General features: G+C 52.0%; 1 protein-coding gene across 1 annotated transcript; it reads left to right on the top strand.

The window, feature by feature from the left end:
* The first annotated feature begins 8,115 nt into the window (after positions 1-8,115).
* On the top strand, positions 8,116-11,197 carry Hand1 (heart and neural crest derivatives expressed 1). The gene is made up of 2 exons (XM_059269344.1): positions 8,116-8,754; positions 10,287-11,197. The coding sequence occupies exons 1-2, from the start codon at positions 8,212-8,214 to the stop codon at positions 10,389-10,391; spliced, it is 648 nt and encodes a 215-aa protein (XP_059125327.1). The 5' UTR covers positions 8,116-8,211; the 3' UTR covers positions 10,392-11,197.
* The last annotated feature ends 275 nt before the right edge of the window (positions 11,198-11,472 follow it).

Raw genomic sequence — 11,472 nt, 5'->3', positions numbered from 1 at the left:
CAAATCTGAGGACTTGTGGTCCCTTAGAGCAAGGCTACTTGAAGTCTGGAGAATCAAGACCCGGAGGACAGAGGAGGGGCTATCCATTTCTACACCCAGCCCCAAGTTCTAAGGAAGGGGGAGTCGAAGAGGAACCTCTGTCTCCACCTTTGTGGCATAAGGAGTATCACGTCAGCTCTGACTTCCACCCACAGATGAAATTTTCTCTATTGGAATGTATTGCATTTCTTTCAACTAAATGTGACTGTGAATACATCATTTCTGTCACAATGGCAAATCCAACCAAGGGGTTTCTGGGGGCTCGCAACCTTAGAGTTTCCATCCCCACATACTCTTTGGCCTCTGGAAGAAAAAGATGCTGGAATTTAGAGTCCCGAATTTTCTCCCTGAGGTCGTTTCATTTTGCTGGGCAAGCCTACAGAGGTTCCTGCTAGTGAAAAGCACAAGGCTGAATAAGAAACACAAGTATGAAAGTCAGGCATGGTGGTGGTACATGCCTGTCATCCACTTGGGAGATGGAGGCAGGAGGAGCAGGAGCAACCTCAGCTATATTAGTGTCTTGGATGTCAATGGGTTTTAAAATGAGACCACGTCAAAAGAAAGAGGGCGGTCCTTCAGATGGGGTGGCTCAGTGGGAGAGGCTTGCCTAGCCTCTGGTTTGATCTCCAGGACAGCAAAATATGTAAATAAAAAAATAAATAACAGAAATGGGGGAGAAAGCAAAGTTTTCCATGAAAACCCAACCCCACCAAGACCGTCAGGAACCTCTGTGGTCAGCTTGGCCTCTGGCTGCACACCCTCCCAGCCCTCACCTGGGAGCATGGTCACCAGGACTAGGTGAAGTGGCTTGATTTGGTTTTGGTTAGGAGATTGAACACAGATGCCAAGGGCCTGGCACATGCCTGGTATGCTACCTGCACTACAGAGCCAAAGCCCCCTGCCCCCTAGGAATTCAGATTTGACTTACGAAGGAAAAAACTTCCCAGACTTTGGAAACAAGAGGTCGGGCCTCAGAACTGACCTTCCCAGTGCAGAGCACAGATAACCTTCTAAGTGTAAAATGGCTGGGCAGGTGGTAGTTCGGAGAGCAGCTAACAGAATCCCAAACACAACACAACAAAACCAATATGCCCCAAATCCATAGAACAGTTAGCCGATCGCTCCAGATGAAATCGCCCTAGATGCCACCCGGCCTGGTGAGAGACACCCACCTGCCTTCCGGGCCACTGAGTGCTGTGGGGCTGGAGCAGGGAGGCCTCAGGCTGTGAGGACAGAGACTCTCCCAGAACCCACTCCAGTTCTGAGTGGGGGTGGCGGACACTGGGCAGAAGGTGTCCGGTACTTCTTGATTTATGACTGCCGCACCCCGAGCCATCCCATAAATTTGGGGTCCGTTTTCACCAAAACCGTGAGTTACGATTTTTCAAATAAATACACTTTCCAATCAGACGAGGTTCTGTTTAGGTTGAAGGCTTCCCGGCTTCCCGAAGCAGACATCTCTCGGTGTGGAAAATACACACAGGAGGGAATGGAGCCGGGACGAAGCTCAGACAACATAAAAACTCGTGTAAACACGTTGTCATTTACGGACTTCGGAAGAGAGAGAGAGAACGGGGTGGGAGCACAGAAAAGGGAGGGGCTGGAGGAAACACATCCATGTTTAATTCTCTCCCAATCCTCTGGTCTCAGCCTGGAGGGAGGACACGGAAAATTTAATATTCTTTTTCCGTAAGCTTGATTTATGTTACTCATTAGAAAAAGGCAGGGGTGGTGGGTTTACCTTAAATAGATTTTGAATTTTTTGAGGTTGTTAAAAATGTAAGAATGGATGAGGTTTACACAACCTCTCTCTGTCTCCTCTCCTCTCCTCTCCTCTCCTCTCTCTCTCTCTCTCTCTCTCTCTCTCTCTCTCTCTCTCTCTCTCCTGTTTTTCATTAGGGAACAGTGTGGCCAAGGTAGGTAAATCAGGATGGATTTTTTTTTTCACCCAGCATTGGAGGATCGGAGCTGGCGTGGTGGCGTGTGGCATGCCTTTAATCCTAGTACCCAGGAGGCAGAGGCAGGCGGATCTCTGTGAGTTCGAAGCCAGCCTGGTCTACAGCGTGAGCGCCAGGACAGCCAGGAGTACACAGAGAACCCTGTCTCTGGAGAAAAAAAAAAAGTCAAGTTATTTCTGGCTTGGATTCTTACTGGCCAGACCACACTCCTCATCCCAAGAAAAGGGGTCCCAGGGAAGGAGGTATCTGCTCCAGCCTCACAAGGTCTGAGCTAGGACTCTAACTATCAGTCTATGTGCCCTTAGGGAAATTCCTTCCCCTGTCTGGTCTCATTTTCCTTATAAATGTCGAAGTGGGTCCTTACAGTATCTCTGCAAGTCCCCCACACCAAAGCGACAAGGCTTCTTTTTGTAACAGCTTCCTGGAAACATCAGCTCCCCTGCCTAACTCTCTCTCTGCTCAGAGAAGCAAGCCAGGCCAGATTGGAAAACCCTAGACCCTCCTTAGATGCGACCGAGAAATGTTTAAGGGATTTGCGCGCTCAGGCTGCCGCAGCAAATGGCCTGGGGGCTGATTTATGGCGCGTTCCTGCGCGACGCGATTCCCTAAGACAGCGAGAATATTTTACACCGCGCTAATATAAACAGGCGGCCGGCCGGGTCCTTTTTATGGAGTTCCTGTAATTACCCGGGCCCTGACAGGTCCTTGATTTACTGCCCTATTTAGATAAGGGGTCCGGTGCGGGGATTGCCCGTGGCGTCAAGGTCACTGGATGCGGCGGATCGCGGGGTTTGCTGTAGGCGCCGGGGTGCACGCTCTCAAGGGGTTTACAGGCCGCTGTCGGGTGAGCAGAGAGGAACCCCGCCTCTCTCCAAAGTATCACGGTGCCATCGGGGAAGCTAAGTCCCCGGAGGTGGCTGGCAGGTCCTGGCCCCAGCCCCGGCCCCACGCGCACGTAGACACACACACACATACACATGTACTGGAGCATTAGCACAGAAAACGGAGGTGGGTGTGTGGGACTGGGATTCGGCTCCTCCAGGACTCAGTCTTTATCCTGGGGGATGGCAGTTGGGTTCCATAGGATTGGCTGGACAAGGAGAGGACCAAATTCCACCAGCAGAGCCCAGTGTCAGCAGAATCTAGCGGCCTGGCCGGCTGCCCTGGGCAAGATTTTGCATCTAGTCAAGGTTGACACTCTTCCTCAGCCATGTAGCAGCATCAGACCATCCCTAGGGGCGGTTGCAGGTTGAATTTATTCTTATTTTATGTGGTGCCACAGTACACCAACCACTGCCCCAGCCCTATCCAAACCTCACCCAACCTTCCACGGCTTCTCCGGGGCAGGTAGAGGAAACTGCCGATTGCCTATATTCTGAGAGAAGGAGCAGAAAGCGCCAGCTTCAACCCAGGTGGGCTCTGCTTTCCCTGACACCGTTACTTAACCGCGGAGGAGTGTGCTCTTTTTTTCTGTGAACTGGGAAAGATTGCCTGCCCAGTGTCACCAGTATCGTTGGGGACAGACAGACTTGAGAAGCCTGCCTCTCAGAGTGCCAGACCAGCAGCGGAAGGCACACTGGAGGCACTGGGGGTCCGGCAGGAGAACCTCTAGAGTGCTTGGCTCCTGAGGCTTGATCTGCAGAGAGGTAGGCTGAGGGGGAGTGAAGTCCTGCGGACTTTGGTGGATCTATGCCACGGATAGTGAAGAGACAGAAATTACAAACTCAATTGGCCAGCCCTATCCCTCCCCCACCCCCTTTTTTGTTTCAAACGGGAAAACTGAGGCTTGGAGAGGGAAACAAACAGTAAGTTCCTAGCAGATGCCAGAATTCGAGGTGAGGTGGTGCACACACAGCACTTGGGAGTCGCAGGCCTCAGGATAAAGAATTTAAGTTCTACCCGAGCTACATATTGAGTTGGAGACCAGCCTGATTTTTCATGAGAATCAAAATCCAAACAACTCCACAAACAACAACCTAACTGGAAGCCTGTCTTTTGCTCAAATTCCTGTGTGCCATCCCCCACCCCACCCCTCGCCCCAACAAAAAACAGCCTGAGGTTGGAAAGGGAATCCCCACCGCAGGACCCTGTCCCTTCCCCACTCTGTTTCAGGTTCTCTGGTCTTCCTCACTCCTCTGAGCCCCGGGTGTCACTCCAAGCACTTTTGGAAGGCTGGGCCTGGCATCTAGGAACCTTGTCCTCTCCTTGATGTTGGTAATTGAGTAGTGGGGAGTGTTCCACCCCCAGCCCCAGCCCCAGCAGATTTCACATAGGACCCCCTTGATTCCAATCCTGAGACTGTCTAGGGGCATCCATGGCACTGTCTAGGGGCATCCTACCCTTTAACATGCACTGGGGAACAGATGATTTGGGAGCCTTCAAGGAGCCACTGGGATTGTGGGGTGTGTGTGTGTGTGTGTGTGTGATGACTCTCACCTTGTACTGTATGTAATCCATCCTCTACCAGAATATCTAACCCAGATATGCAGCCCTAAGTGATCTGTGTAGTGTCAGGAAAGTGGGCCTCACATTGCTGGGTGGAAAGCTGTGCCTTTTTATATAGATGCTAGTGTGACCCTACGTGATTGTCCATTGTCCTTGTGGGTGACCTGATAATATAAGCACCGCTGGACAATTTCATTTTGTCAATGTGATTATCTTCTAAGGCTGGGAAAAACATGCAAAGCCCCGAATGCACACGGTGTTTGGAAACCATGCAGCACATGCAGAGGGAATTGAATACAGAGACTTTGACTTGAATGCTGCTGTGGAGCTTGTCAATGGGTGAGAATGTCTTTTTGTGAATATTAGTATATATGCATGTTGTCTGGTGGATTTTTTGTCTGTGTGTGTGTGTGTGTGTGTGTGTGTGTGGTTTGGGGAAAGACTGATGCTATTGTTGGTTTTGAGACTGGCGTTTAGTGCTGCTGGATCTGACATTTAAAATTTTTTTTAAATAAACTTTATTATTAAAAAACTTGCAAATAAATAAAAACACCACACACCAAAAATAACCAGACCCAACATCTGTACAACTCAATGAACTTCTATACAGCTAGAACAAGCATTTGAAAGAGAAAACTGTGACACTTCACATTAAATCTTACACTTTCAGTACTGAATCTAGTTTATACCCTTATCCACCACCAAAACCAAAATAAGCCACAACAGAATTAGAACTAGAAAACCCATTAGCTTGATATCCTCCCTCCTAACTTCTGTCCATTACCAGACATTTAATGGAACTCCTTGACCAACTCCACTCTCCTGCTTCAGCATCCCAAATTGGCTCAGACGACTTCCACCATTGCCCAGCTGGTAAGATGGTTGTTGTTGTTGTTGTTGTTGTTTTGAGAGTTTGTGTTGTGAATATAACTCTGAGGAACTTGTAAAAAATATACAAAGAGTGGTGGTGACTCCTGCCTGAAATCCCAGAACTCAGTGAGGCAGGAGGACCAGGCTAGACTACATGAGACTCTGTTTTTAAGGAATTAGTTAATTAAAATAAAATAAGTGCTTGTGGTCCGGCAAGCGGGCTCAGTGGGCAAAGGTGCTTGTCACCAAGGCTGGCCCCCTGAGTTTAATCTCAGGAATCTACATACTGGAAGAAGAGAATGGCCTCCAAACGCTGTCCTCTGACCTCCCCACATACACACTATGGCACCCATGTGCTCTCCACAAATACATAAATGTAATTAAAGAGTGCTTGGACCTGTGAAAACATGTGTGCACCTCTGCATCCAGTGTTTAGAAGTATATGCCTCAGGTAAAACTATGGCCTTCTTGTAACCCCAGAACCCAAACTGGAAGCCCCTATGTTTAACCTACTCAGAGGGTGACAGATGTGTGTTAAAACAAAACAAAACAAAACAAAACCCTAGGTACGAGTGGATCTTGCAATACTGTATGCATGCCATTGTGTTACTAAGGGGAATGCGACCTGTAATTACACTCAGGCGTTGTTGGTGTGTGCAAAGGGGCCAACCTGTGTGTACAGACCTATTATAGTGCCCGGGGTGAAGACTGCTGAGGTCAGGACTATTCTGATTTGAGGATCGAGGCCCATCACATGGAGTTCCTTCTTACCATCCAGGTTCTTTCGTTCAGAGAGTGTCTCGCCATCTGCCCATCTGCGAAGCGCAGGACCTCGCGGAACAGCTTCGGAACCGGCGCCCTCCCGGAGAGTCTCCTCCAGCTCCCGGCTCAGTCCAACCCTAGCGTGGCCGGCGCCAAGCGCCACGGGTTTCCAGCTCGCCTGGGGCAGAAAAGAGGGGTCCCAGGACCTCTCTCCACCGATGCCCACAAACTCCTGCACGGCCGCCGGGGCCCACAGCCCCGCCAGCTCCCACAGGTGGAACCCTGGCGCTCAGACCCCAGCGACTGTCTGAGCTTCCATCCATGCCCTGAGGATGCGAACAAACGTATTCTCACAGAAGTCCACGTTTACACAGACACGCAGAATCTCAATACACACGCGTTCCTAGGCTTTTACACATGAGGGCCTGTCATCCGCTGGGTCCACGACCTGCTCCACATTCGTTTTTACTTACCCATTTGCTACTGGGCCTCACATTCCCGTCTGCACACTGTGGCCTTTCTCCCACTGTCCCTGTCTGGTAATTGTCTTACTCACAGGATGGGCCTCAGTAAGCAACTTCTGAGTGACTGGATTAAAAGCGAATTAAAAAAGAAATTGACATAACCTCATTTCCCTCTTAACTCACACTTGAAAAGGGGGCACGTTTCCCCCGCAACCCACCTAGGAGCAAGACCAGAAAGGTTGATGAGGTTGGAGGGGTCCTAAGGACAGGGAACTTCATGGAAAGAAGACCCAGAATCCCCGACTTGAAGCTTATATCCTGGTCTCCCGGGTTATTATCAATCCTTGGAAAGTCATCTCTTTTTAGAATCCCAACTCGGAAAAATGCCCTAGGCCGGAGGGGAGTCGCACAAGGCTGTACAGGTAGACCATGCCTCAGCCTGTGGGTGTGAAGTAGCCTAGGCCGGTTTCTCCGTGGATAGCAGGGGTGAGGGGCTGGTTTCCCCACAGTGTCAGCTCCAGTGGAGGTATCTTTATTGGATCAAACATTCTCATGCGGGTGGTGAGCCGGATGGAGGAGCAAGGAGCCCAGCAGTCGCCGGCTCCTAGCTCTACGTGCGAATCAGCGGAAGACACTGGGGAGTCCTGCCACAGAGATGCCTCGGGGCCAAGGCGCCGCCAGGCTGCCTCGCCACCAGCTCGGCCTGCCGGCGTTTACACCCGAATCAGGCGCCTGAGAGGCGAGAGAGGAGCAGAGATCTGCCACTGCCTCCACCCCCAACCCCCCACCCCGGAACAAACCGGTCAGTGCCCAGGAGCTGGAAGCCCTCTCTCTTTCCCGCCCTCATCCACCACGGCCTCTGGAAGGCTCCTCTGGGAGTCAGCAGCTGGGCGAGAACTGGACCACCGAGAACCACCTTGTGCGGCAGTAGCTCCAGGTCCAGCCCGAAGCAGAGGACCTAAGGGCGGGGCTGGAGGTGTTAAGAGCAGCGAGCGTCCTTAGAGTTCGGGTTCGGGAATGCTGAATATCCTATTCTGAATTTCAGGCCTAAAAACAAGGGCGAGTTTCGCTCTGGTCCTCAGTCCCTATCTGTGACATCAAATGTATGTGTGTGTGTGTGTGTGTGTGCTGGTGAGGCTCTCTTTTCAAGGGATGATTCTAGAATCCTTTCCTTGGATCCATGAGGAAAGGGTGGTAGCTTCAGCACAGGGCGTGTGCAGGCCTGGCCTCAAGTTCGCAGCCCCCGCCCTCCCAGGAGGGGAACTAGGAGAGGGGAGGGTCATAGGCGGGGCCGGCTCTCAGTCCCTGTGGTCAGCCTAGAACAGTGTGGCGCTTGCCGAGCATAAAACTTGGGACCGCCACCCCCTTTCCTCCTCCTGCCATTGGCTCCAGCTAGAGGTTGACATCAAAGCCGAGGCCTTAAATAAGCAGGATCCTGATGGCAAGTCCGCAGAAGGGTTAAACGGGTCTCTGGAAACCCACACCCTCTCCCTCTCTGCCTACAGAAACCCTGAAGAAGCCAGCAGGTCCCGCGTGTCATCTCCAGCCTTGCTCAGAACTCCTCCAAAACCCAGCCAGTTCGCGGCCCCGGGAGCCCACGGGTGGCCCCGTTCTGTGGGGCGCATGGGGCGGCGCTAATTGAGCTGGCGGCGCAGGCCAGGAGCCTCTCCAACATGAACCTCGTGGGTAGCTACGCACACCATCACCACCATCACCACCCACACCCGGCGCACCCCATGCTCCACGAACCCTTCCTCTTTGGTCCGGCCTCCCGCTGCCACCCGGAGCGGCCTTACTTCCAGAGCTGGCTGCTGAGCCCCGCTGATGCTGCCCCAGATTTCTCTGCCGGCGGGCCACCACCTACCACCGCGGTAGCGGCGGCTGCCTATGGTCCCGATGTCAGGCCAGGTCAGAGCCCAGGTCGGCTGGAGGCACTCGGAGGCCGCCTGCCCAGACGAAAAGGCTCGGGACCCAAGAAGGAGCGGAGGCGCACCGAGAGCATTAACAGCGCATTCGCGGAGCTGCGTGAGTGCATCCCCAATGTGCCCGCGGACACCAAGCTCTCCAAGATCAAGACTCTGCGCCTGGCCACCAGCTACATCGCCTACTTGATGGATGTGCTGGCCAAGGATGCACAAGCGGGTGACCCCGAGGCCTTCAAGGCTGAACTCAAAAAGGCGGATGGCGGCCGGGAGAGCAAGCGGAAAAGGGAGTTGGTGAGTCGCGGGGCTTGTAAGCTCCAGCCAAAGGTGCGAGCTGGGTTAAGAGCAGGCCTGCAAACAGCCAGAAAGCTGTGTTGTTCTGGGTGCGATTTCGAAAGGCTGGGGAGAGTTCTGAGACTGTCATAGTCTGTCATTGTGTGCACGGAAGGGAGGTAGAGTCACAATTAAATTCAGTCATAACTGAGTGAACACAGAATCTTGCTTTTTAAAGGTGATCTTAGGATGAATTGAAAAACCTTGAACCCCTCCCCACCAAGCTGCGTGTGTAATATATTTTGTTTTAAATTTGAAGTTCTGCGCCTTCCCTTGGCTCCCCTGGAAGCCAGGTTGAGAATGAAAGTAGGAAATGACGTAAATGTAGGAGTACGTAAATTTCGTACTCACGTATGAGATTCTCCAAAAATTTTTTAAAGTAAAAAAAGAATGGAAGTAGGGGCTCCCTACTTTAATTTGCTTGAGAATGAATATCTGAGTGTGCAACCAATTAGCGCTTTCCAAGGGGTTTACTGGAGAGGCTTATCTACTGCCATCGGTCTACTAACTGGAGAAACAGGGGCTCGCCGGAGGAATCAGGGAGAAGCAGGATAAAAAGTCAGTTTTTCAACACTGGGTCCAGTCTGCTTCACTGGCTGCCGGGAGTGGTGGGTTAGGCGACCTCAAAGGCTTTGCGTTCAAGAAGCAGAAGGAGCTTTGGCCTTTGAGCTAGCCTCCGGTCAGCTTGTCTGGGTCTTCTCCAGTTTGGGTGATCTTCCTTCTCAGGGCAGTGGGACTTCTGGCCGCCTGAGTTCCTTCAGTTTGGTAGGCCCAGGCACATTAGAACGGACTGGGGAGCTTTGCAGGTTTTTATCTGACCCTCAGGGCCTGTGGCAAAGCAGGGATAGCTTACCTGGAGCCACCGGAAAGACAGACTTCCAGCCTCAGCTGCCTGAGGCCTGGGCTGCTGGAGATGCGGGCTGACAGAGCCAAGGAGCACCTTGTTGGTAGCGAGGGCCAGTCTTGACCCTGGTAGGGCACTGCCTCTTGCAAGTAGCACCACCCTGGGTTCCTGCTAGGAGAGCTGGGCAGAAGGACTGTGGAGGCCAGGCCAATTCTTTCCTCCCTGCATAGTGAGGGAGGCTTCCGGCACCCGGTACTAGCACCCAACTGTGCATCCCAGCCCAGATGCACAGGCTGAAAACCTGGAACAAGTTATACACCAAGTGGATTACCATTCCCACTCTTCCACACCAGTCCCCTGAGATGCTTGCTCTCTCTGCCCCCAAGACGCCTTAAAAAAAAAAGTCAGCTTCCCCAGACTTCCCCAAACCTTCCCAAGTTGTTCAGACCATCCGGGATCCTAGAAATTTAGAGCATAAAGGCAGATTTATTATCCTGATTGTCTGCTTCACAAACAGACATCTGTCACTTATTTAAAGACGCCCAGTTTCTGCTCCCGACATGTTCCCCTCCAAGCCGGGGAGACCGAACTGAGTAACTTAAACCTGACTTTCTTGCTTTTTTGTTTTTTTGTTTGTGTCCGTTGGCAGCCTCAGCACGAAGGCTTTCCTCCTGCCCTGGGGCCAGGCGAGAAGAGGATTAAAGGGCGCACCGGCTGGCCTCAGCAAGTCTGGGCGCTGGAGCTAAATCAGTGAGACCAGGCCGGCGCCGAGGACCCGGCTGCCGCTGGCCCACCTGGCCACCCGCAGAGGAGAAGGACGCAGCGGCCAAGGCCGGCCTCCGGGTTCCCGCGGTTTGCGCGCTCGCCTCGCCCTGTCTCTGCGGAGCGCCGACGGGTCGGCTGCTGCAACTACCCACTAGGATCGCACGTGCAATGTCATTTGAATTTGTTAATACAGTAAGAGAAAGAGAAATTTATATATATGTTCACTTCCCGCCAAGGGCGGCTCTTGGAGGCTCGACGCAAGAAAGGAGGGACTGCTGAAACCCAGGCACCCAAAGACGCATCCTTCCAACCGGTCTGGGTGGAACTCAACCCCAAAGGCCGTACTCGTGCCTCTGTCTGGCTCGCTCTCTTGTCTCCGGGGCTCTGCGTCAGTACCCCCGGACGCCTTCTCGAGTTAAAATGCAATAAGAGTATTCAGTAGTTTCTTACCAGGAAGACGGACGCTGCCTGGGTCGTTCTTTTCGGAACAGCGGTGTTTTTTCCTTTTTTGTCGCTGCACTTCCTATCTAGAGGGAAGGCACTGATTCCCTCCCTCCGTAGCACCTCCGCTTTCCAAGGGAAATGTTTCCCTTTCTTTTCCTCCCTCCCCTTCCATACCTTCTCTTCCCCCCCCTCCCTTTTCTTTCTCCATCCTCGTCCCCTTACCCTCTCTTTCCTCTCCTTCTTTCTCCTCCATTTCTTTCCTTTTCTTTCTAAATAAAAGCTTTCCCCTTCGTTGCCGTATTTTATAACATATTTAAACTACCTATCATGCCTGTTACTCTCAGGTATATATCTCCCTACCCCCACCCTCTTTCTACCTCAAATCCGTGTGACCACTCACAGCCCCCACCCTTTGCCAAAGCAATATCTATGCTCTTGACTTAATAAAAAGTTTTCCGAGAACCTCGCAGGCTTGTGTGGTATTGCTGCCAGCATCCTTCTCTGGTCAACCCTCCCCGTGGTCTCTGGTGCCAGCGCTCTCCCTTCTTTTTTTTTTTTTTTTTTTTTTTTTTTTTTTTTTTTTGGATAAATACCTAACCAATCTGCAGACCAAACTGAGAGAAAGA

Source organism: Peromyscus eremicus, chromosome 8a (genome assembly GCF_949786415.1).
Source record: "Peromyscus eremicus chromosome 8a, PerEre_H2_v1, whole genome shotgun sequence".
NCBI classification, from domain to species: Eukaryota; Metazoa; Chordata; class Mammalia; order Rodentia; family Cricetidae; genus Peromyscus; species Peromyscus eremicus.
The sequence above is the reverse complement of the archived record's forward strand: the minus strand, read 5'-3'. Positions and strand labels throughout refer to the sequence as shown.

Excerpts from the sequence above, each read along its gene's own strand:
- Hand1 (XM_059269344.1), top strand. The coding sequence starts at position 8,212 with ATGAACCTCGTGGGTAGCTACGCACACCATCACCACCATCACCACCCA. Across the intron at positions 8,755-10,286 it reads GCAAGCGGAAAAGGGAGTTG|CCTCAGCACGAAGGCTTTCC; the intron begins GTGAGTCGCGGG and ends GTCCGTTGGCAG.